General features: G+C 53.9%; 1 protein-coding gene across 6 annotated transcripts in view; it reads left to right on the top strand.

The window, feature by feature from the left end:
• The window catches only part of RPTOR (regulatory associated protein of MTOR complex 1), a 422,339-nt gene that overhangs the window by 277,185 nt on the left and 119,339 nt on the right, over window positions 1-25,815 (top strand). For all 6 annotated transcript variants that reach the window (XM_055389503.2, XM_063705761.1, XM_055389504.2 and 3 more), the window contains 4 exons: window positions 27-127; window positions 907-1,051; window positions 16,154-16,229; window positions 24,330-24,431. In XM_055389503.2, coding sequence (XP_055245478.1) covers window positions 27-127; window positions 907-1,051; window positions 16,154-16,229; window positions 24,330-24,431 — 424 coding nt within the window. The remainder of the gene's footprint in view (window positions 1-26; window positions 128-906; window positions 1,052-16,153; window positions 16,230-24,329; window positions 24,432-25,815) is intronic.

Genomic DNA, 25,815 nt, shown 5'->3' with positions numbered 1-25,815 from the left:
TCATGAGAACGCCCCGTGTTTTCTAGGATCCCTGGCCGCCTGAACGACAGGAGGACGCCCCTGGGTGAACTGAACTGGATCTTCACAGCCATCACAGACACCATCGCGTGGAACGTGCTCCCCCGGGGTGAGGCGCGGGCCGGGCCTTGGGGAGGGAGGCTATGGCCTTGAGTGCGCGGGGAGCCGACTCTCGGACATGAGAGGAGTCAGATAGGATCCGTGAGTGCCTCCCTAGTGAGGAAGACAGTGGGAGGGGCTGAAAAGTAGAAGGCGACCACCTAAGGAGGTGTCTGCGAGGGGGTGAGTTACTGCACGCCAGGTTCTTAGAACGGTGGCGTGGAGAGACTGCGTCTCAGCGCTGGCCCTGACCGGTGCACAGCCCTTACTGCGCACCGGTGGCTTATCTTCAGAGTCGTTGGCATTACTCACACTGGCTGCAAACCAGAATTGCTGTTGTAAGACTTGTTTGTATTTTTTATTGATTGGTTGATTTGGAGTGTTTGTTCACATGTATGTATATGTGCACTGTGTGTACATGTGTACATGTGTGTGCATACAAGTGTGTATATGCATATCTGTGTGCGTGTATTTGTGTATGTGTACACCTGTATGTGTTTGCATGTGTGTATTTGTGTATGTGTGCCCATGTGTAATGTATCTGTATAGGTACACATGTGCACACACGTGTATGCAGGCATGTGTGGATGCGTGTATATTTGTGCACGTGTGTGTATGTTTAAGTGTGTGTACATGTGTGTGTTTAAGCGTGTGTGTGTGTTGCTGATGGGAAATATGCATATTAGTCGCAACTTTAGTAATTTTTGATAGAAGTGAATTTGTGTATTTGGCTTTAAATGCTAGACACAAGTCACTGAAGACTCCTTTTTATCTTTTATCTGCCCTCAGATCTCTTCCAAAAGCTCTTCAGACAGGACTTGCTGGTGGCTAGTCTGTTTCGAAATTTTTTATTGGCGGAAAGGATTATGAGGTCGTATAACTGCACTCCCGTCAGCAGCCCGCGTCTGCCGCCCACGTACATGCACGCCATGTGGTGAGTGTTTCAGAATCCTCCAGGTGCCGTGCTCCCCCGCCCTCCGTGGCACTGTGATGTCATGGAATTGCATGGAGCTGGGCAGGGAGGCCCCACAGCTAACTTGGGGACCCCGTGTAGCGTTAGCAAGTGAAGCTAAATGCAGGGCTCCCAGAGATCTCCACACAGAGGAGTGGGGGTCTCCTTCGGAGGGCAGAAGCGTTGGAGGGCCTTTTAGGACTGCACGGGAGCAGCGGCCGGCTGAAGCCTCACAGCTCTGCAACTCGGGAGGGCAGCACTTTGCAAGAGAGTTTCTAACCTTTTAGAAACCAGTAGTGAGAAAATAACTTGCTGACTTGAATTTATGAAGCGCATGCAAGATCGCTCTGGAGAATTAAACTGTTGGGCTCATGATCAATTAGTTTTTATGCTTATTTCTCACACACACACACACACACACACACACACAACGCTCATAAGTGTAATCCTTTATGACTATTGATTATAGTTCTCTCCCATTGCTGAGTTGCTACTATTTATACAACTCCTAATAGTAGTAACAGTGACAATAATGTGATTTGTTTTTAGTCTAGACATTATATTTGAAGACGTTTGGTTTCTTTCTGTTCTGTGGCTGTCCTAACAGAAGCAGGTTTGGGCAAATTCTAAAATGGTATTAAAACAAAGGAAAAATATTTCTGTTCATCAATGGGAGAAACCCTAACAACACAAATATTTTTAAAAGAGCGATTAACGTATGCCTAGCCGCAGAAGCCATCGTGAGGCATATTTTCATGGCCAGGTTTATTTTAGCTACTGTTTTGTGTTTTCTTTTTAAACGTGTACAGGACTACTTTCCCTCAACCCTGGAAACCCAGAGAAGCCAGAAGGAATCTAAACTCACTACCCATCACCCACTCCAGAAAAGTTAGAAATAATCTAATTTTTAATGTTTATAATAAATATTTATATGCGATAGATCAAAATACGTTATACCCAGCATAGTACTTGGACTTTAAACAGCAAAAGTTAAAGCATGCATGATCTGTATCCTTCTTAAGACTCTGTAAGATAAAATAGAGAACCCTGATAAGGAGAAAAGGAAATTGAAGTAAACCATTTAAATAATGTGTAAATAAAACCACCGCACATTTATTTTTCACGAATCCATGAATAACAGAGCTGTAAAAGAGAGAGTTGTTTGAAAAGCCTTTGCAATACTTAGAATAAATATTTAAAATGAACATTTTTTAAAAATAAATACTTAGAGCATTTTTGAAAGAGTATATTCTCAAAATGGCCTTATTCCTTTAAGAAAAGTAAGGCCTTAAATCCTGTCTCTATTTCTTCTAAGACAGGTTTTTGCAATACATTTATTTCAAAAAAGGAAGGAAAAAGAAAAAAAAAGCTGAAGGGGTCAGTGCCACATCAGATCCTGGATCAAAAACTAGTTCAGCGCTGGGAGCCGGTTGAGTGCTCGGAGCGGGGTGGGCAGGGCCTCCGGGCTTGCAGGTTCCCTTACCAGGAATCAGTCCATGGAAACCTTTTTCCTTGTAGCATATGTTTTCTCCAGATGTAAAAGCACCTCCTATCTGATGTGCTCAGCTGCGCAGAGTTAAAGACAGTGACATCACATTGGAGTCCGTGGTCAAAGACCAGAGCCAGAGCACAGAGAGCAGCCAGGAGGGATGAGCAGGCGAGGACAGGTGCAGGGAGGGGCATGTGGCGAGGCCGGCACGGGGCAGCCACATCCCACCTCTCCATCTAGAGGCCACGTGGCGAGGCCGGCGTGGGGCAGCCACATCCCACCTCGCCATCTAGAGGCCGCGTGGCGAGGCTGGCGTGGGGCAGCCACATCCCACCTCTCCCTCTAGAGGCCACGTGGCGAGGCCAACGTGGGGCAGCCACATCCCACCTCTCCATCTAGAGGCCGCGTGGTGAGGCTGTCGTGGGGCAGCCACATCCCACCTCTCCTTCTAGAGGCTGCGTGGCAAGGCCGGCGTGGGGCAGCCACATCCCACCTCGCCATCTAGAGGCCACGTAGCGAGGCCAGCGTGGGGCAGCCACATCCCACCTCGCCATCTAGAGGCGGCGTGGCGAGGCTGGCGTGGGGCAGCCACATCCCACCTCTCCCTCTAGAGGCCACGTGGCGAGGCCAACGTGGGGCAGCCACATCCCACCTCTCCATCTAGAGGCCGCGTGGTGAGGCTGTCGTGGGGCAGCCACATCCCACCTCTCCCTCTAGAGGCTGCGTGGCAAGGCCGGCGTGGGGCAGCCACATCCCACCTCTCCATCTAGAGGCCACGTAGCGAGGCCAGCGTAGGGCAGCCACATCCCACCTCTCCCTCTAGAGGCCGCGTGGCGAGGCCGGCGTGGGGCAGCCACATCCCACCTCTCCCTCTAGAGGCCGCGTGGCGAGGCCGGCGTGGGGCAGCCACATCCCACCTCTGCCTCTAGAGGCCGCGTGGCGAGGCCAGCGTGGGGCAGCCACATCCCACCTCTCCCTCTAGAGGCCGCGTGGCGAGGCCGGCGTGGGGCAGCCACATCCCACCTCTCCCTCTAGAGGCCGCGTGGCGAGGTCGGCACAGGGCAGCCACATCCCACCTCTCCCTCTAGAGACTGCTTTCTAGGACTGGCCCCTCAGAAGTTTTCTGAGTGCCAGCATTTATATCAGTGCTGCTTTATAGAAGGTCCTTGTCTAGGCCTAGCTGCAGCCTCTCCCAGCGTTGCTGGGGCTGCCCTTCCCTGCCCAGAAAAAAGGCCAGCTATTCTGCAGACTCTGCTCCCTGGAGCCTCACAGAGCCAGCCCTCACCTGTGCTTATTTGTTGCACTAGAGAATCATGAGGTGATGTCGCAATCCACAGAGGCCCAGAGAGCCTGGGGACAGCATCACAAGGGTGCCTCGCGGCCCCTCTTCCTGACGGTCACTGTGGATACTCGGGCTTTTCTCCTCTCCTGGTTCTGACCTCCCTGAGTGTGTCAGAGGCTCCGCTTGGGCTAATGTGCGCCTTTAGTGATCCAGCCCGCATGGTCCATCATCCCACCACACGCGGCCTGCGGTGTCGTGTCCTCCCGCTTCCCTTTCGGGCGCGTTCTTCTCCTGGTTGTTGCAGGGTGGGCTGTCTGGGAAGTAGACGGAGACGGAGGCTGGTGTCATGACACTGCTCGTGAGTGGAGCAGCCCTGGGTCAGCGGTGGAGGGGTGGGCAGAGAGAAGTCAGGCTCACCTCCGCCGGCCCTGGGGAGCTCTGAGGATGGGATGGGAGGTGAGTGGGCCCGCCTGCATTCTGCATTGGTTGTCAGACATAGGCCACCCAGAAGAGGGCCTGACAGCCTTGAGCCACCTGCCTGTAGTGCCCCCAGCAGCTGGGGCAAGAAAACCTTGATCCTGAAGGGGATCCCGGCCCCTCCCTCACAGTGTCTTGCTGTAAGAGAAAATCTCACCTGCCTTACCTGGGGCTGCTGTTACCCCAGCCCCATTTTGATGGGGCCCTTGAGAGTGGAGGAAGCGCAGCGCAGAGGAGCTCGTCCACAAGCGCACAGCCCATTTGCAAGAAACATGTTTCCTCTCCTCATCCGGGAAAGTGACACTTCCCGGCCGGCTGTGCAGAGCTCGTCACCAGGCCCTGCTGAGGCCTGTGGCAGTAACCGCAGGTCTGGACTAGAAGAGAGCAGCCAGCGGCACCCGGCCACTGTAGCGGCCACTGGTGCAGCCACTGCCAGCAGCCAGGGCCTCCGGCCCAGCCCAGGTACAGTGGAGTGAACTGTGTTCATGTAGAATCACAGCGGCGATGCCCTTAATTGCTAGGCTGGGGCAGGGAAGCACCGCCCTGGCCTCCTCCTGGTCCCTGGCACCCTTCTGCCGGGTGTCACTGTGTCCCCATGGTTGGGTTTGATGGACATCAGGGATGAAGACTAAAGAAGAACCAGGCCAGGAGTGGTGAAGGGCAGGGCTCCTCCAGTGGGGTGCACAGGGTGGGCCCCCGTGCCGTCACCGCTGGCCACTGGGCACACCTGTGGGCTCCACCAGCCACACAGCTAGAACTCGCCCTGCTGTTGCCGATGGCCTGGGTGGCTTTGGGGTTTCACCTTCAACCGGCAGAAGTAACATTATGCGCTTGAATTTTTTTCCTTTTTCTTTTTTAAACTCACACCTGGGCACGCATCTGCGTCCTGCCCTGGCGACTGACGTGAGCATGAAGGGAGCTTTAGTCAGCCGCTCGGCCTGCGGGAAGGAAGAGGCTAGCAGGAGTGACTCACACCAGGCTCGGGCTCCAGGCTTCCTGGCAAAGCAGTGAATGTGAACACCCAGGGGGGCAGCTGTGCCAAACTGAAGCTGATTTGTGCTGAAGGAAGAAAACCTCATTCACAGATTACAGACCAGTCATGGCCCTTCTGGTGGACGTGTCTCCCTCTGCTTAGTAATAGGAGTTCCTCCAGCGCCACTTGTGGGAAATAGAATTTGAAGGTGGAAACAGCACTAGGGAGGGCACTAGCCATCTAATCCTGTGTGACAGCAGTGTCGCTGCAGACTTGGCAGCTCAGAACAGCACGTGGCCTCCAGATCCAGTTCCTGTTGTGGGGCTCAGCCAGGTTCTCTGTGCAGGGTCCCATCAGGTTAAGGCTGCCTTCGCAGTTGAGATCGCCCACCGTCCCCACCAGTGGGGTCCTTAGCTTGGCCTCCCACCACTCAGAGCCAGCGCGGGAGCCGGGTGCTGCAGCCTCACCTAGTGCCACACACAGTCACAGCAGCCATCACTGTTGCCATATTCTGCTGGTTGAAAGCAGTCTCAGGTCCCACCTGCACCCCCAGGGAGGGGCCACACCTGGGACAGGGGTCCTGGGGCCACGTTCGAGCCTGTCCACCTCAGCTGGTGAACCGTGCTGGGGTTTGGAGAGGGTGAGAGTGAAGTCGCAGAGCCCAGGGAGCAATCTGACCACAGCTCCCCTGAGGCACACCAGTCGCGGCGGGTGACCACAGGTGATCATGTAAGAATAGGAATTCCAGTGACTGACTGATTAAGCGCCTGCTGCGTGTTGGGCTTTACAATTGTTAGGCCATCTCCCCCTCATAGCAGGTGCTGCCGCAAAGCTACGATTTTTGCTATCAATATGCCCATTTTACTGATGAGAAACTGAGGTGTGTGAGGACCTGCATGGCAGGGCCAGGCTGTGGCTCCAGCCGTCTAGTGCCAGCCTGCCCCATGCTGACTTAGCGGCGTACGTGCTGAGTCATGGGATGTACATGCATGAGCTTCTGTTTCAGGCGCATCCCTGGGACAGGAGTGCACCCAGGCAGAAGTGGTGTTTAACCAGGGAGGAAAGCTCTTGTCACCTCTTGTTACACATGGCCACTGTGCTGGCAGATCGCAGCATCGTTGTCAGCGTGAGGAAGCTTCCCCGGCATCTGAACGAGTCTGATCAGGCAGAGACGAGAAGAGAGTGGCACTTAGCGACCTGCTGTAGTCATGCTCCTGGGAGAAGGAGCCCATGTGAGGTCTCAGGAAGGATGTGCGCCTCATATGAGAACCCCGTGGCAGGTGGCATTCCTTGCATTTTGCAGTCAGCCGCATCCCACCTACAGAACAGAGCCCTGGGGTTTTCCCTCCAGCTGGACATGAGAAGCTGCTGGGGAGTCAGCAGCCCTGTCCTGGGATCCGAGTCATCTTGGTGACTCCCACCCTTTGATGCCTGGCCGAGACCCGCCTGGCTTGGGCCTGCCCTTGGTTGGGACCTCACTGACCTGAGGCCCCTAACCCCTGACCCCTGCCTTGGCTTTATGGCCTTTACAGTGCTGGCCCCGGTGGCCACCCACCTGCCTGCCCACCGTGCTCACCCTGCCTTTGAATGCCCAGCCTCTTTGCCCCACAACCAATGTGACCTGGCTTAGGAGCGTAACTGAAGCAGGTCGCTAAGGAAAAACCAAGCAACGGGACTAATGGGATGTTCTGAAAGACAAGGACAAATCAAGCCATTTGTCAGAACATTGGTTATAAGAGGGAAAATTTGGGAATAACTCTACTACCTAACAGAATAGGAACGTAAATTCAGAACGGATACTTAAAAGAAAATGTAAGCAGTCTTAAAATTTTATTCATGAGTATGCAAAATATATGTTAAATGAGAGAAACAGAACACCAAATTGCATCAGCAATATAGTTAATATCTATGTTAAAATACATAGTACACACAGCAATAAAACACTAAATAGATTTATAAATAAACATTAATGATGCTTGTGCCAGGGTGGTACAATTGGAGTGATGGTTCTCCATTTTAAAAATTGATAGATATTACTTTGGTTAATTAAAAGTCTGCCTGTAGATTTTCTAAGCCTTCGAATCACTAAAAGCAATTTTTAAAAATAGAGTCTTTATGGCTAAGGCATTATTGTTCATAAATTCAGAACTAGAGACACACAGAAGAAATCATTGCATACTTCTTTACATGAGGAAAATCATGACTGCTAGAGTGGCCTAAGAGGCAGGCGTGGGGGCTTTCAGACAGCAGAAAGACGGGGCTGGTGTCCAGGAGGGCGCAGGCATGGGTAGGGCAGCGCCCGGGCTGTGCTCAGTCCAACCGGGGCTCTGCGGGGCGGTTTTGGCCCACAGTTGCCAGTCATAGAGTAGCCAAAAGTTCATATTTTCATTTTTAATTATCTGATTATTTGATGTTGATATCTAACGTGGCATTAAAAAACATTCTGCGAGCCCAACCAGACACATCCAACCAGACAGCGGCCTGCAACCTGCCTGCTCCAAGATGGGCCATGAACCCCTAGGGACAGAGGCTTCAGTGAAGCCCTCGGTGCCTCGGCTCCCAGCATGGGGGGCGGTCCGTAGACATGGCAGTGCCGTGTGTATGGAGAGGGCGGCGTCCACGGCGACTTGCGGCCGAGTCTCAGGATGCTTCCCCCACTCTTCTTCCTCAGCCCCTCCTGTGCGTGTCCAAGGGTCCTCTCTAGTTAGGGATATTTTCTGCAAGGTCTGACATGGTGTCTTCTTGTCTTTCTATGCTGGGAAGTGCCAAATAAGTAATATTAAAGGGTTCTTTGTACAGAAATCAATGATGATGTGAATTCAGGGAGAATCACTTGCATTTTACACATGTTCTCCGGGGAAGGTTTTCAGCAACAAGGATGCCAGCGTGAATCTAGAGCTAAAAAGTAAACATGAGTCAGTTCCATTTAATGCTGAAAATTATATCATGAACCAACTTTGATGGGGAATTGAATGTAAAAATTGGGCTTTAGATTTGGAGAAGATCCTAGATCCTCGTAGGAGAAGAAAGACTGGAAATGTGGTCTGGCTGGTCAGGAGCCGGGACAGCAGGTCCCACGCTGTAGGTGTACACAGATTCTCCCCGCTGGCTTCTCTGTTCTGTGGCATCTTCCTGGTTTCCTGGAGTCAGGGCAGCTCCACTGGCCTCAGTATCCAGAGAACAAACCTGACTGAGGTGGACTTGCCACCTTGGCCGCTGACCAGTGCCAACCCCGCCCCGCCCCAACTCCAGCTCCACCCAGTTCTCTCATTTCCTCTCCTCTCACTGCCACCAAAACATTATGTCAAAAAGTGGGGGTTTCTCAGTCTGTATCAGTTCACTATGTGTGCAGAAAATTTATCGGAATGACTTTAACGGTAGTAGACCACCCCCCAGTTCTGAGTGCTGACAGTTTGTAAAAGGCCCTTTCCAGGTGCTCTGCTGAAGCCACTCAACGCACGGCCTTCTCACGGCTTCGGGCTGCTGCGCCCCACGGTGCCCCCGCGCTGGGCCATCTTGCACGGGCCGCTGCTGTCCAGTGGCTTCGAAAGGAGTTTGGTAGTTGAGGTGAGACCGCAGGTGTGCTGCTCCAGTGGCTTCGAAAGGAGTTTGGTAGTTGAGGTGAGACCGCAGGTGCACTCCTCAGGAATGGCAGAGGCTTCCCATGATGGGGAGCATCATTTTCATCTTTTTTTTTTTTTTTGGAGGCAGGGTCTCGCTCTGTCACCCAGGCTGGAGTGCAGTGGTGTGATCTTGGCTCACTGCCGCCTCAACCTCCCAGGCTCAAGCAATCCTCTCACGTCAGATCCCCAAGTAGCTGGGACTACAGGCACACACCCGGCTAATTGTTTTGTATTTTTTGTAGAGATGAGGTTTCACCAGGTTGCTCAGGCTGGTCTTGAACTCCTGAGCTCAGACAATCCGCCCACCTTGGCCTCCCAAAGTGCTGGAATTAACAGGTGTGTGCCACCGCGCCCAATAGGGAACATCATTTTAAAGCAGCTCTTTGCTTCCCAGCGGAGATTCCACAGCAGCCGTGTGTTGTTCCGATGTGTGTTTTCCCAAATGCGCTACACAATTAAGGTGCTTAGGAGGGAGGAGAGGCAAGCACAGAGGTTTGGCTTGCGCTAGCTCCACGTCCTTCCCGGGTTTCAGAAAGGCATGTACTTGCCCTTGCACTGCCCAGAGAGCAGGCCCCAGCACTGCCTCGTCTCCATTCCCCACGGAGGCTGAGACGATTCCTCAGTCCATGTCACCCTGAGAAAATCCCCCTCCAATAAGGCATTTGATTCTGTGGAGTCCGTCATTGCAGAATTTTACCTCCACTCTGTCCTAGGCATGTCCACATTCGAAGTCTAATTCTAACTCTTAAACACTCTCACCACGTCCTTAACACGAGTGAGTTTGCTAGTCTGGACACGGGAGGGAGGCTTCTGGAAGACTGGGAAACCCCAGGCCTTCTTAGATGTGAGCAGTCCTTGCCGCTCGTGATGAATTGGATGCATGACTTTATCACTGTCCATCGGAATCCCGCCGAGGCTCTGGAGGCAGAGATGTCAGATCTCTGATGACAGTGAACTTCCACAGAGGGCGGCAGCATCTCCCTGTGTATCCCTGTGTATCACTATGTATCCCTGTGTATCACTGTGTATCCCTGTGTGTCACTGTATGTCACTGTGTATCTGTGTGTCACTGTGTATCCCTGTGTATGACTATGTATCCCTGTGTGTCACCGTGTATCCCTGTGTATCACTATGTATCCCTGTGTGTCATTGTGTATCCCTATATGTCACTGTGTATGCCTGTATGTCACCGTGTATCCCTGTGTATCACTGTGCACACAGTAAAATTTAACAAACAAGAAGCCAGTCCATTCCACCATGTTACCATGTTGGAGATTTAGGGAGGCGTAACCACACAGACTTGGTACTGGTCTTGATTGTGGAGGGCCTTTATGCTGAGCCAGAGATGAGGAAGATGTTGGTGCCTGGCTATAAGAGCTTGACCCAGGTGGATACGGAGGGCATGCAGCCAACACCACTCTTGAGACACCGGCTGGGTTAGTGTGGAAAAACTCCATTGAATGGTTTGCCTTTCTCCCTGGAGGTAGTTAGGTGTACTAGTTGAAACACCCATTCATTGGGAACCCATGATCCAGGGGCTTTACAGATGGGCATGTGTGAGCATAGGCAGCATAGGCTGCCGTGGCCCCAAGTGTCAGGGTGCAGGCGGCTCCTGTCTTGGAGGCTTCCATCCCCCGTGGAAGCTCGTGCTGGCCACTGGGGCAACAACATTCCCGCAGGTGGGAAGGCCGCGAGGAGTGGACGAGGCAGCTCAGGCCTGGGGGACAGACTTGGAGCTCACATGCCCATCGCCCCCCTGTCCTGCGGCAGTGTCTGGTCCAGCCTCATCCAGGGAGGGAGGGAATGTGGCCTCCACCTTGAGTGGCATGTCCCAGCTCTAATCCTGTTCCTTAACAAGGGCAGGGAGGGAGGCACAAAGGAGTGAGAAGTGGTTTCAGACGCTCAGACGGAGAACATTCAGCTCAGAAACAGAATCGTGCTCTGTTTCTAGATTTTGCCAACTGCAGCTGAGGACTGAGCTGCTGTGGAGGTGGGCTCCTCGCCATGGGAGCATCACCGGGGGCTCTGCAGGGCTGTCTGCCACAAAAACAATGCCCAGAGCTCTCTCCTCCCCTCATCAATAGACCAAAGTGTGTACATCCCCAGGGAGCACACAGGAAAGACAGCAGAAAAGAGCATTTGGAATAAATAATGTACAATCTAGCTATTATACTCCTTGGGTGGTGATGGAGAGGTTGAATTTTTAGCAAGAGGAAAGAGGGAACAAAGCCTAACAAACATTGAGGTTAAAACATGAAGTCATCTGCATTTACACTTTGCTTCAGGCCGCGGCGGCAGTAATGAATACTCAGAGCCGGCTTCCTGTTTAATGTTTGATGCAAAGTCACCGGGGAGTCATTCTCCTTCACTTTCAATTTCAGGGGTCCTGAAACCCTGCGTTTCTCTGCGGTAATAACCTGTGCTTTCCGTTCCCGGGGCGGGCGCCGCTCTGACTGATCAGCGCAGATGGAGGCTGTGCGGACTTGGACTTGGACGGCTTTCCTCCAGCCCACCTCCTGGGCACCCGCCATCTCAGGGCTGTTTCCTGAAAACCCAGCTCTTGCCTGGATGACATGTTTTCCAGGCGAGTGACTCATCAGAGCAGCCAACAGCTTAGAAAGTCCCTCTGCCCTCAGCTGCTGGGGGGGAGGAGCCCACGATGCAGATGAGCTGGTCACAGCTAATCACAGCCTCCTCCCCTCAGATCTGCACTCCAGCACTCCAGCCCTGCTTCTCCAGGCAGCTTGATCGCAGGCTGTGGGAAGTGCTAATCCAGACACCTTCCCGGTCCCCTCCCACCTGCTGTCGTGTGCTGCCAAACCTCACAGGGCTGGCTGCTGCCGAAGCCCACCACCATGGTCTCTCGTGTGTACCTAGGACCCACTTTCCCACTTGTCTTCAGCTGGGAATCCCAAATTAGAGCTGCAAGTTTGTGTTGATTTTACCGTAGAAAATGCAGCCAGTTTTAATCAACAGATAAATGTTCATTAGAGAATACCGTTGTTCTGTTGTTTAAAAGGTTGCCGTGCAGGCTGGGTGCAGTGGCTCACGCCTGTAATCCCAGCACTTTGGGAGGCCACGGCAGGCAGATCACCTGAGGTCAGGAGTTCAAGACCCGCGTGACCAACATGGTGAAACCCCGTCTCTACTAAAAATACAAAAATTAGCCAGGCGTGTGGCGCATTCCTGTAATCCCAGCTACTCAGGAGACCGAGGCAGGAGAATCACTTGAACCCGGGAGGCGGAGGTTGCAGTGAGCCAAGATCGCACCACTGCACTCCAGCGTGGGTGACAGAGTGAGACTCCGTCTCAAAAAACAAAACAAAAAAAAAGGTTGCCATGCGATTTTAGAATTTAATGGGTAATCTGGCCCTGTAATTTGGTTAAATAAATAAATAAACCGCCCACAGCCCCGAGAGGGCCTCTGGCTTGCTCAGCAGGCGGTGCCAGAGTGCGAGCTCCTCCCAGTACCTCTGTCTTCCCTGCCTTGCTCTGAGTGGGGCTGTCCTTCGGGCCCAGGCCGAGCTGTGGCTTGAGGTTCAGGGCCGCTTCACTGTGTGCTGATAATCGGGTTCCAGCGCTTGTCTTTCATTGGTTTGTAGGCGTTCTTTTACATCCTTTCTTCTCGTTAGTACTTGAACAAAGTTATTTTCCTCCTCTCATGTAGACAGCTGTGCCTCGAGTCCACAGCCCTGGGTAGCCGGACGGCCCCGAGCAGCCTCCGTGCATCCTCCAGACGCCGAGCCACAGCCCTTCCTCCTGGGCTTTGTGTCATCCCCGCAGCCTCCTGAGCCTCTGTGCATCAGTGAAACCAGAACCATCTGGGGCTGCTTTTCTGGTCTGTGAAATGTGGAGCTGGGTCAGTCCCCGCCTCCCACCCCCGGGCTGGATCCAAGTGGGCCCCCAGCCTTTTAGGAGTACATGTCCCACTGCAGCAACATGGGTCACATGTCCGAGAGAGATTGTCACCCGTGGCTCTGACACAGCTTTGCTGGGCGGTATCCTGTCTGGTGTGCTGAGCGATGTCTCCAGTGCAGTTCAGGCCTTCAGCACCAAGCGAGGGCCTTGGAGAGTGTGCGAATAGGCTTTCCGGGAGGCACGGTTCCAAAGGCGCCTTGCCCAGCACTGACCGAGGCCACACCAGGTGCCACGCTGGTCTGCTCGGCCCACGGCCCGGACACCCTCTCTGCCCTCCTCTCGCCTCCACCTCCCCTAACTTGCACACACTTTCTTCTAACTCCTGAAGCAGAAACTTTTTATTTGATTAAATTCGAGGAATCTTTATAGAGTTTAATTGCAATAATTGACTTTGCTTCTGTCTTAACAAAGAGTAAAATCTCCCTCAATGCTGCTGAATACCATTTGCCTGCAGCTGGGGATTTACTGGGCATATGGGAGCTATTTATTGCACGTACTTTGAGGCCTTTTGATTATCTCCTGATTGCTTCTTAACTCTGTTGGCAGGGGAAGGGCATGTTTGTGCAAAGAGGGCCAGTCTTGGGAAAATTGAAATATATTTCATATATTTGAAAGTGAAAAATTGCTCTTTAGTCCCTTTGTTCATCTTAAACTTTTACTTTTTTTCTGGATTTTAACATTTTTCATTCTCATTTTGGTCCTTTACTAAGACATTGAGAAAATATGCCCTTTGACACGGCAGCACGGAGTGTCATTAACCTAAAAAATAACACAGAGTCCTCGAGTCTCTTAGAAAATGACCCAGGAGAAGAGAGCGCAGTGCTAGAAGCAGAATCCAGTATACTGATCATCACTCGGTTTCCACAAGGAACATATTTCTAGCAGAAAGGGAGAGTAGGGCTTAAGGGATTGCTGTCCTTCCTCCATCCCTACGACGAAGGTTGAGTGTCCCTAATTCAAAAATCCAAAATGTTCCAAAATCCGAAACTCTGTGAGGGCCACCACGCTGCCACAGGTCGACAGTTCCCCTCCCGACCTTGTGGGCGCAAACTTTGTTTCATGCACAAAATTGTGTAAAATTCGCTTCAGGCTGTGTGTGTAAGAGGTATATGAAACATACATGGAGTTTGCTCTTAGACTTGGGTCCCATCCCCACGATATCTCATTATGTATATGCAAATATTCCAAAACCTGAAAATATCGGAAACCCAAAACACTTCCGGTCCCAGGAATTTTAGAGAAGAGATACTCAACCTGTATCCGCGGAGATCAAGACTGTTCTGTGGCCGTGCTGAGAGCGAGGTGATGATTCACTTCCAGTTGAGAGTTCATGTTGGATGTTGTGGCGGGGTGACAGCAGCTGCCTCTGACTGACCCCTGCTTTGTGTCAGCCGCTCTACAAGGATGCTGTGAGGGAGGCATGATCATGAGCCCATTTCACAGATGGTGAAACGGATCCTAGAGAGAGAGCCACGTGCCCAGAGCCCCAGAGCCACATGCTGAATTTCACCAAGCGGCCTCCCACACGGGCTCCCTGGTCAGGCCCTCATCCTCCGGACGAGGCAGCGAGGCAGGCAGGTCAGCCACTCCCTGGGCCGGAGCTAGTGGGTAGCAGAGCTGGGAGCAGAGCCCAGGCTCGTGGCTCCCGGTCAGACCTTTTCTTCCCTCTCCTTCTCGAAACTCACACGGGGCTGCTCATGCACAGAGGGTGCTTTCCTGCTCTCCCTCACTCTCATTTAGCCAATGCATATTGAAAGCCTGCTATGTGCCTGGCACTGGGAAAGAAGTTGGGTACGGCTGGATGCCAGGGCACCTGCAGGATGTCTGTAATTCAGCGTGTGGCTCTGTGGCCTTGGGCGCGTGGCTGTCTCTCTAGGGTGAAACAGTCTGTTGATCATGTCTCCCTCACAGTGTCCTTGTAGAGCAGCTGACACAAAGCAGGGGTCGGTCAGAGGCAGCTGCTGTCCCTCTGCCACAGGGCTAGAGATGTCAGAGGTGCTGGGGTGTGCCGGGCCTGGGGTACCACGAGAAGGCCAGAGCCACAGAAAGGCTTAGGGGGGCCGTGTTAGAGCCTCCGAGAAAGCTCACAGGGCAGCTGGCCTGGAGGGAGGTGCCGGCAGAGGGGCCCATTGGGAGGGGGCTGTTAGGACAACACCGAGGCTCTGACAAGGCCATGTCAGGAAAGTGGCGATGGTGGCTGGGGGTGCCCCATAAGGCTGTTGCCTACACCTGGGAATCCCAGGAACTGGCCTGGAGGTGTTAGGTCCAATTCAGACTGCCGGCTGGTCCTACAGTAGAATTGGGGTGTGGAGCTCTGGAGAGAGGTGTGAGGCTATTTTAAATAGTGTCTGGGGGTGTCGGTGAGCAGGTGGCAGTGGGCGCCCTGAGCAAGGATGAGAGCAGGCAAGGAAAGGGCTGTGGAAGCTGCAGCAGCACGGCCCTGAAGGACGGGGTCGGGAGCCCGGGGAGGAGGCTGTCTCGTGTTCACTGTGACAGGAAGGAGGCCGGAGGAGAAAGCCTCATAATGTCCAAGGGGGAGAACTCAAGAGGGACAGTGTGGTCGGTTACTGTGACAAGGGGTCTCGACAGGGGAAGCACATCACCGGGGTCATCTGTGGAGCCACTGTGGCTTGGGGGGAGCAGCTCTATGCATAGTAGGAGACCCCAGACTGCAGGGTGCCTGGTGAGACCCACAGGGAGGCAGCAGGAACTGACTGAGCAGGTGGCCGTCCACACCAGGGAGCAGTGGAGGGGAGGCAAGGGAGGGACAGGGAGGGACCTGATGGCACCATCACAGTGCAGAGCTCAGCCCTGACCGCCAGGACTCCTTTCCCTGACTGCACGCCGACCCCTCCTGATGAGGCACTTTGGCCTGGCCCTGGTGTCTCTCCCGCGTCCCTCCAGGACGCTGCCCCATCAGAGCCTGTGCAGGGACCACAGCTGCTTAGAACACATGGGCTGCCACTACATGGGTTCAAGTCACAGTCAGAAACCACAGCAGAAAATGGGAAGCATTCCTTTATTTTTCCAGGCTTTTTTTCTTATTTTATTTTAAAGAGAAAAAATGTGACAAACAAAATGGTGAGGATGCTGGCAGCGCCAGCGTTCGCGGCCTGCGCTCTCTCCTGGCCTCCCCTCGACGTCTTCTGCAGCCCAAATCTGAACAGCAGTGAAACCGTAAACATGACCCCCACCAGCTGCCGTGGCCTCTGCCCAGACCCTTGCTGCCCAGGCTCAGCCAGCTCCTCCTGTGCCCTGTGAAGTGGCCTCGTGTGGAAGCCCATCCATAATGCTCAGTGGATTTCCTCTGTTCTCTCCGCAGGCAAGCCTGGGACCTGGCTGTTGACATCTGTCTGTCTCAGCTGCCGACGATCATCGAGGAAGGCACTGCGTTTCGGGTGAGTCCCTCCAAGGGCACCCTGTGCGTCCGCGGCGGCAGCCACTTCTCTGGGCACCTGGACTGCAAAGCCCCCAGACTGGGGGTGGTGCCCAGGACTCTCAGGTGTCAGATTTTGTTCACCTGCCTGGAAAAAATGTAGTTGCCAGAGTTTAAAACATCGAGTCAACCAGTTAAACTTTGAAAGAATCAACTTTTAAAACAGTCCTATCTCAAAATTTTGCTATTACAGGTCTACTTTTCTTAATGCGGACTCACTCCCTGTGAGTGGTGATTCTGTTACACTTTCTAGCCTTTTCACCACAGACGCGTTGTGGATCTCCCCCAGGCCTCTGACTCTCAGCCCTGTGGGACAGTGACCCACGGAGGGTTTGGTGCTGAGCCCTGGAGGGCGTTCTGCCCCCGGCCGCACTGCACGGGCGCTGGAGAACTGAGCCACCCTACGGCGGAAGCTTGGTTTAGTCGCGGCACCCGCAAGTGAGGGTGGCCCCGGGCCTTCACAGCAGCTCCCTAGGACCCCCTCGTGGTTTCTTAATGAGCTTTTGCCTTATGTGAGGCGTCAAGTCTGAAAATAGAGAAATAAGACGGAGGCCCTGCCCTCCAGAAACCCGTGAGGAAAGAGGAGCCTCTCACATCTGTGCAGAATGCAAGGGAGGAATCGGCAAGAGGGCGCGGCAGACACGGGGAGGCCAGGGATGGGGGAGGCGGCAGCCTGGGCAGAGGCAGGAGGGGACCAGCATCCCCGCCTCCCATTGGGGCCACACCTGAGACACCACCGTGTCAGGCTCCAGAGCCACAGAGCCTAGCTTTGCCACTGAGGGCAAGTTTGGTCGCCTTCTGTGTCGCGGTCTCCTCATTTAAGGGAGGGATTATGGTGGTATCCAACCCCAGGGGTGCTGGGAGGACAAAGGGAGTTAATGTAAGAAAAGTGCTTTGGACAGAGCCCAGCACAGGGCCCTTGGGAATTCATGTGCAGGCACTGCCCCAGAGCCAGCTGTCACTGATGTGAGGATGCCACCCTCCAGCCCAGGGCAGGGGCACCGATGGTCAGGAAGGTTCCGTCCACTGCGCAGACTTTTAACTTTCAGTGCACACCACAGCCGTCAGGGAAGCTCTTAACACACGCAGTCGGGAGCCTGGGTGTGCGTGCGTGCGTGTGTACGCGTGAGTGGGTGTGCATGAGGTGTGTGTGATGTGCCTGTGTGGGGTGTTTTAACTCCTCAAATGATTTTGACATGTCCCACGGGTGGGATAACTGGGAAAACGGCCTTTTAAGAGGGCTTTCTTTTTTATAATCTTCTGTTACCCTCCCATTATTGCTTGATTTTTTTGGTAACATTTGATTGTGAAAATTTTCAAACCTACAGCAAAGTTGGAAGAAATTTACAGTGAGCACCCCGTGCCCACCACTTACTTCTACCCCATCTTTGTATTCATGGGGTATTTTCAAGGGCATTGCAGACCGCCCCACATTTTACACCGTGAGGCCGAAGCCAGCTCCCCGCCATGTGCTTGGCATCAACACTGGGCTTCTAGACAAAGGCCTTCCCTCCCTTCCTGCTGGACCACAAACCTTGGGGGCAATGACAGGGTCTCCTGCAGAGTGGCAAACCTTCACAGACGCCAACTGTCCACCCTCAGCCTGCCAGAGCTGCTTTCAGAGTGCCTGGGCTTTTCCGAAGAGCTCTAGGCCTGTTGCCGCAAACAGATACTTGGAAACCTTCGGGAAACTGGCCTTTCTGTACTCTGAGCGTGGCTTCACTCGGTACTTTTAAGAGATCAGAATAATCTGCTCTTATATAAAATAATGCAGTTTCTATTTGCATGTGTGTTCTTTCTAAACGAATACTTAGGTTTCTGTGCCAGGTATCTTTGCCAAGTTTCTTTTCAAGGATTTTACTCTATCTATGCTAAACAACTAGAATCAATATTCTGCATTTGGGAATGATTTCACCATGTTGGGGTGTCAGGACAAGCCGGGGATAACTGACCGTGGACCACACACTAGGTTCCTTTTGTTTTTATCTTATTGGAGGTATAACTTACATATAGAAAAGTGTACACATCATACACATACAGCTTGGTGAATGTTTCAAGCTGCACATACTCGTGTAATCACACCCAAATCAAGCAGCCCCATGAGCCCCCTCGGCGCCCCTCTTAGCTCCTCCCTTCCCCAGCAGTGGCCGCTTTCCTGCCCAGTTTTGTGCTTGCATGTGTGGACTCACGTAGGGTGTAGTCTTTGTGCCTGCCTGCTGTCACTCAGCTTTGTTTGAGTAAGCTCACTCTCTCTGCACTGCAGCTCACACTCACCGCATGGCAGCTCACTCTCTCTGCACCGCAGCTCACTCTCACCACACGGCAGCTCACTCTCACCGCACGGCAGCTCACTCTCACCACACGGCAGCTCACTCTCACACCACAGCTCACTCTCACCACACAGTAGCTCACACTCACTGCACGGCAGCTCACTCTCACCACACAGCAGCTCACTCTCACCACACCACAGCTCACTCTCACCACACGGTAGCTCACACTCACCGCACGGCAGCTCACTCTCACCACACCACAGCTCACTCTCACCACACCACAGCTCACTCTCACCACACGGTAGCTCACTCTCACCGCACGGCAGCTCACTCTCACCACGCCGCAGCTCACTCTCACCACACGGCAGCTCACACTCACCACGCCACAGCTCACTCTCACCACACGGCAGCTCACACTCACCACGCCGCAGCTCACTCTCACCACACGGCAGCTCACACTCACCACACCGCAGCTCACTCTCACCACACGCCAGCTCACACTCACCACACCGCAGCTCACTCTCACCACACGGCAGTTCACACTCACCACGCCACAGCTCACTCTCACCGCACGGCAGCTCACACTCACCGCACGGCAGCTCACACTCACCGCACGGCAGCTCACTCTCACCACACGGCAGCTCACACTCACCACGCCGCAGCTCACTCTCACCGCACGGCAGCTCACTCTCACCGCACGGCAGCTCACTCTCACCACGCCACAGCTCACTCTCACCGCACGGCAGCTCACTCTCACCACACCGCAGCTCACACTCACCACACCGCAGCTCACTCTCACCACACGGTAGCTCACTCTCACCACGCCACAGCTCACTCTCACCGCACGGCAGCTCACACTCACCACGCCGCAGCTCACTCTCACCACACCGCAGCTCACTCTCACCACACCGCAGCTCACTCTCACCACACGGTAGCTCACTCTCACCACGCCACAGCTCACTCTCACCACACGGCAGCTCACACTCACCACGCCGCAGCTCACTCTCACCACACCACAGCTCACTCTCACCACACCACAGCTCACTCTCACCACACGGCAGCTCACACTCACCACACCACAGCTCACTCTCACCGCACCACAGCTCACTCTCACCGCACGGCAGCTCACTCTCACCAAACGGCAGCTCACTCTCACCAAACGGCAGCTCTCTCTCACCACACCACAGCTCACTCTCACCGCACCGCAGCTCACTCTCACTGCACGACAGCTCACACTCACGGCGCTGCAGCTCACACTCATTGCAAGGTGGACACCATTGAGTGTCCCAACATTCATGTGTCCCTTCTAGGGCCACTGGGCGTTTTCAGTTTTCAGTCGTCACTAACAGTGCTGGCTAGAGCCAGACTCTGTCACATCAGAGCCTGAGACAAAAGGGAATTCTGTGATATTGGTCCTCCCTTTGAAATGTTGATATCTTCTTCAGTATGGATTTTTGCATTAATTTTTATTTTTGTAAATATTGCACTGAAATATCATTTGTCTTGATTACTGATTTTTTTTTTTTGGTACCCCACCCGCTAGCACCAATTCTGTGCCTGAAGCCAAGGCCTCCCCTTCCTGGCTGGCCTCCCGTTCAGGGGCTGCTCCCTCCTTCACATTTCTCGGAGTGATCCTTCGGGGTCCCAGGGTTTGCCCATATTCAGCTTTAACAAATGGTGCCAGAGCACTCTGCAAAGTGGCTGAGTCAGTTTATACTCCTGCCTGCAGCATTCAAGAGTTTTAGTTGCTATGTATTTATTTGGCTATGATGGTTCAGTATGAAAAGGTATTTCCTTAAGAGCTAATTGTGTATTTACCCGATGGTTAATAGAGCATTGTTCTATACTTGTACTGGCCATTTATGGTTCGGGCTTTTGGTATCCTGTTTTATGAAACCTTTATTTCCTCTGAGATGAGCATTCTGACCAGACGCTACGCTCTTTGTCAGCTAGCAGCTTGTGTGTTTCCCTTTCACATCTGGACCTGCATCTGCTCACATTTCACGTCCCCCGTGAATGCTCGGCTTACTGGTGGTGTTTGCACCAAGGACCGTGTCCGCGTGGCTCCCTCTGTTCCCTCCTTTGCACCGAGGACCGTGTCCGCGTGGCTCCCTCTGTTCCCTCCTTTGCACCGAGGACCATGTCCACGTGGCTGCCTCTGTTCCCTCATTTGCACTGAGGACCGTGTCCACGTGGCTGCCTCTGTTCCCTCCTTTGCACCAAGGACCATGTTCACATGGCTGCCTCTGTTCCCTCGTTTGTCCCTTTGCTCACTTGTTCTTTGCACCAGGACCACACAGTTGTAATGACAAACTCTACGTGACACTTTCTAAGCTGGTAGACTAAGTCCCACAACTTCCGTTTTTTTCCCCGAGGTTGCCTCAGTTACTTCTGGTCCTTTGCATTTCCATGTGAATTTTACAATCAGTGTGTTAATTTCTGCAAAGAACCTGCTGGATTTTTGTTGAGATTACAATTAATCTACAGATTGATTTGGGAGAAGTCACCACCTCTATAATATTGAGCCTTCTCCTCCCTCAACGTGGTTGTAAATGGTATTGTTTAAAATTTCAGTTTCTGATTTTTCTCTACTAACAGTGACATAGAACCCTATAAAAATTGAGGTTTTCAGAGGCTGAGGCAGGAGAATTGCTTGAACCCAGGGGCAGAGGTTGCAGTGAGCCAAGATCATGCCACTGCACTCCAGCCTGGGCAACAGAGTGAGACTCTGTCTCAAAAAAAAAATTTTTTTTGGTTTATTGAGATAGTAGGAGAAGCCAGAATGATTCCCCTGCAGTAGAAAGCTTGGGCTAATTGACTTTCTTAGGGGTGTTAAAGAGAACCCTTCTGCAAACTGAGCAGCCGTACAGGGGGGTAGAATGTCCCTACAGAGCCGTACAGGGGGGTAGAATGTCCCTACAGAGCCGTACAGAGGGGTAGAATGTCCCCTTGGCAGTGAACTTTAAGTCCCCTCTTTAAGCGGCAAGCTTGTCGTAAGTGGCAAATGTATTGTGCCATTGTCAGGACGGAGAGTAGCCATCTCAGAATGTCCAGATGGTGAGAAAGGCGGCAGGTATGCTCAGGTTGTTGGTAGCAGAAGTCCAGCCGGACGGGCTCCACTTAGGTGTGACTTGGAGGCTCCCAGCCTCTCAGCCGGCCTTCCCATTTTCAGTCTGCTGCCCCTGTTTTTAGAATATGTCACACTGCCTGGCACACAGGCTGGCAACAGAGCAAAACTCCTGGCATCCAAATCGCCCTGGGAGAGCCAGGTATGTGGTCCTGGCCGGGCAACCCAGACGCTCAGCCCAGCGGGACCTGTGAGCTCTCTGTCTCGCTGAATGGACTTCGCTCCCCTGCATGCAGGGGCCAGCTCAGGAGCTCTTCATGGGGTGGAGAAAATCTCAGAGATTTGGCCCAAAACATCAGCCCTGTGAATCATGGGTGGAGACACAGGCCGCTCTCGAGATGTTTTCCGGAATATCATATAAAGTGTTGGCCACTCTTCCGCAGGCGCTTGCTCTAATTCGTCAGCCTCCCCGTGGCTTTAGGGAGCTTCACGGGCTTCACCGCGCACCTGCCAGGCAAAGGTGTACTTTTCCTTTTTTGTCAGTTTGAGGTGAATGAATAGTCAGGAATTTTTCTCTTTCTGCGTGGAGTAGTGACTCCAGCAGTGAGGAACATGTGAAAATCCATCAGGCAAAGCTAATGTGAAAGAAAGAAGAGGTGTAATTATCTGAATTACCTGACTTCTGTTCACAGACTCAAGCCTTCTTTAACTCAGGAGAATTACGTTCTCGCAGGATGTGGAGGAGGGGGTACTTAACGAGATTTTTTTAAACCAATTTATGAATAATTCACACTTGAAAACAGGAAAATCATTCTGGGGGCTCCAAGCCAACTCCACAGGTTGCCCTCCAAGTGTGATTAACTTTCTGTAAGCTGGCTGCACAGGAGCACGGATTCCTACGTGGTGAATGTTCTCGGCTGACTTTTTAAGTCGGGCCACGGGGCTCTGCCCGCCAGGCTCCTCTGTGGAGGCTGCCGAGAGCGCTCGTGGACTTGGGCGCACGGAGGCACCCTGTCCTGCTCCTGGCGTTCGCCCGTCCACGTGTGTCCACATTCACTGGAACCCGGGGCACAGCCGACCCCGGCCAGATGAGCGGAGGGAGGGTTCCTCCCGACCTCCTCTCAGAGACACGCACCTCCACTGCGGCCACCCACCTTCCCCCTGAGCAAAATCAAACAACGTAGCGAAGAGAGGATAGTGGATGGGAGAGAGAGGCTGGTAGTTGTTTTTTGGTTTTTTTTTTCTTCAATTCTTTGTATCGGGGGCTCAGGGAAGGCAGAGCTGTGTGTTAAGTGGAAGTGACTCTCCGTGGAGGGAATCAGGCCGGACTGCTCCTGCCTGGCCACTCAGTTCCGAGACCTTCCAACGGCAGCCTCCCCTGCAGCCTTCACGCTCTCCAGCCGCAGGCCCAGCAGCCCTGCTGCCCACCTGCTCCACGGCACCCAGGCGAATCCCCCCCCACTCTGTGCCTGCACTCACGTGGCTGGGCTAACTGGGAGCCCAGGCCCACCCGGTGTGGCCCACGGAGAACTCGTGTCACCCCCTCAAGGGGCCCTGATGCCGCCTGACATTCTGACCCCAAGCATTTTTTTTGGTCTCCCTCACCCGCACGCCTTCTCTGTCCAGCTGCAACCCCTCCTCCTGCCCTCACCCCAGAGAGTACCCTCGTTTCCCATTTCACTGAGGAAACAAGAAGCAGTCGCATGACCGCCTCTGCTGGGTCCTCCAGCCCTCCCCCTGCTTCTCTGCATCTGGGCCCCCTTGCTTTGCCCCCTGCCTGGTTCCCCTGGGGAGCAGCCCTGCTCTGCCAGCCCAGCCTGTGCTTCCAGTCCCGTCCCCCAGCCTGCCCGAGGATGCCCTCCAGCAGCCTTTCCCCACCCTCCGTGCCCCCAGCTGGGTCTTTCTCACCAGTGTCCTGTCCCCATTACTCCACATATACAAAAAGCACTTCCTGACCCTACGTCCCTCTCCAGCCACCACCTGTCTGTCTTGTTCCCCTTTGCAACCAAAACCGAATTCACCCTGTCTCGAACCCCCTCTGGCTGCGCTTTTGCCCAACTCCAGAGCGTTCTCGCTGCTGATCCAGGGCCCAGTCAGCTCTCCATCCTTATCTCACCTGGCCCGGTGCTTGTTTGTGGGTCTGCCCTGGACATTGCTCCCTGGCGTCCAGACCTTTGAGCTCTGCTTTCCTTCCACTGCAGGGCCCTCACCGGCCCCAGCGTGGCCCCAGCTCATCTCCTTGGTCTCCATAGCAGAGGCTCCGTCCTGGGCCCCTTTCCTTTCTCACTTAACTTGAAAAAGATTCACACACCATGACTCCCAGCGTGTCCCCAGCCAGACTTGCCTGCTGATCCTCACACTCACGGGGTCCCCTGCCCCCGGCATCTTCACTCCCTTGTCCAGCCACTGTCGTGAGCACCACATGTCCACGGCTGGTTCCCAGCACGCTCCTCTTGCGGCCCCAGCTCGGTGCCCCGGCCAAAAGCCTTGGAGTCATCCTCAACTGCTCCCTTCTCTTGCCCGCCTCTGGTCCCTTCGCGCACCCCGCAGGCTCTCCCTCTTTGGCATGCCCAGAGCGCCCGCTTCTCAGCTGCCTGGCATCCTCGCTGCCCTGCAGGGCGGGCCCTTCGTGAAGGCTTGGATGCCCGGCAGGTGGCAGGGGTGGGCAAGACCAGGCCGTCTGGGAACATGGCCCTAACAAGCACCTGTTCTGCTTGCCCCGCAGCACAGCCCGTTCTTCGCCGAGCAGCTGACCGCATTCCAGGTGTGGCTCACCATGGGCGTGGAGAACCGAAACCCACCCGAACAGCTGCCCATCGTCCTGCAGGTGAGTTTCTTCAGACCGGGCCAGACAGCCGAGGTTCTGCGGGAAGGAAGCCAGATGCCTGCACAGCCCCGGGAGTGCCTTCTCTCTCCCTGAGCCCTGTGGGTCTGTGACATCCCAGCCCCTCTGCCCTGAAGATGACGGCACATGGGCAGGTGGCATTCGGGCAAACAGATCACACAGATCCAGTCAGGAGTCACTGGGCTGATCGCACATTCATTCCTAAAGGGTTTCCTCTAAAGCCATTGATTTCCCTCCTCCACCCTCGGATAAGTGTAACTTTGGGACTGGGGAGTCATCAGCCAGTCCATCATCCCCCTCTCCCCTGGCTACCATTTCCACTTTAGGAATTGCTGAGATTCAGCTACAGATGGGCTTCGCTTCAGAGCAGGCTCTTGACATCACTGCCTCCTTCTCTTGGGAAGGACAGGAGATGGCAGTGAATCTGGGAGAGGAGGGAGGAGGCTCCCTGAGCAGATACTGACCGGCGAAGCGGGCAGAGCGGCTTTGTGGCCCAGCGCCGTAGGTTATGCACTGAAGCACACACAGATCCGGAAGCCGGCAGCCCTTCCCTTGCACAGGGCTGTCACAGCTGCTGTAACAAATAAGCCCTTTTGGGGCACGCCCTTCAGATGCCAGTGCCCACGGAGCCCGTGTCGTGTCAGTGCTGTTCACGTGCAGACCATGACCTGTTCATGGGTTGGGAGGTCAGCATCATGGGTCCTGCTGTCTGGCTTTTGGTCACTGAGATTGGATGGGAGGCCATGGAAATTGAAGAGTTCGTCACAGGTAGTGAAGTTAGAAAGATTCCACAGAACTTTTGTTTCGGTGAATGTGTGTTTGTGGGGAAGTGTGTGGGCTGAGTCAGAGTCAAAGGAGTTTAAAATCCACTGGTCAGTGTAGATATCAAGGTCTAAGAACTCGCTTTAAAAGCTGGCAAAATGTTTTTGTGATTGGGGTGGTGCAGTTGGACTTTGGTGAGGAGCTGTGCGTGGCCATGGGGAGGGGCTGCCCAGCAGCAGGCAGGGAATGAGCAGGCCCCGCCCTTTTCGGTTTAAAGCTGGGTGACTCCCCCCACACACAGGAAGAGCCCCACCTCCGGGTGTGGTGCTGAGTTCTGAGAGTTGGGTCCTTGCCTTCCTAGAAAGCAGATTGGGTGGCGGTGCCTCCATGGAGAGGGGCGTGAGTGGCGCCGCCCACCTGCCCTTCTTCCTTCCAGAGCTCGCGCTTTCTGGTTAGGGCCGCTCACCACACTGACGGACAGTGCACCAATCTTCACTAGACCAGGTGTTCATCCCGCCTCTGAGAGATCATTTAGAAAACCGGGGCCAGTTTATCTCCGTCACGGCCATGGCCTCAGCAGCCTTCCCTTCCGCCGTTCAGTCTG

This window comes from Gorilla gorilla, chromosome 4, assembly GCF_029281585.2.
Source record: "Gorilla gorilla gorilla isolate KB3781 chromosome 4, NHGRI_mGorGor1-v2.1_pri, whole genome shotgun sequence".
NCBI lineage: Eukaryota > Metazoa > Chordata > Mammalia > Primates > Hominidae > Gorilla > Gorilla gorilla.
Note: the sequence above shows the minus strand (reverse complement) of the source record. Positions and strands in the feature narration are given on the sequence as shown.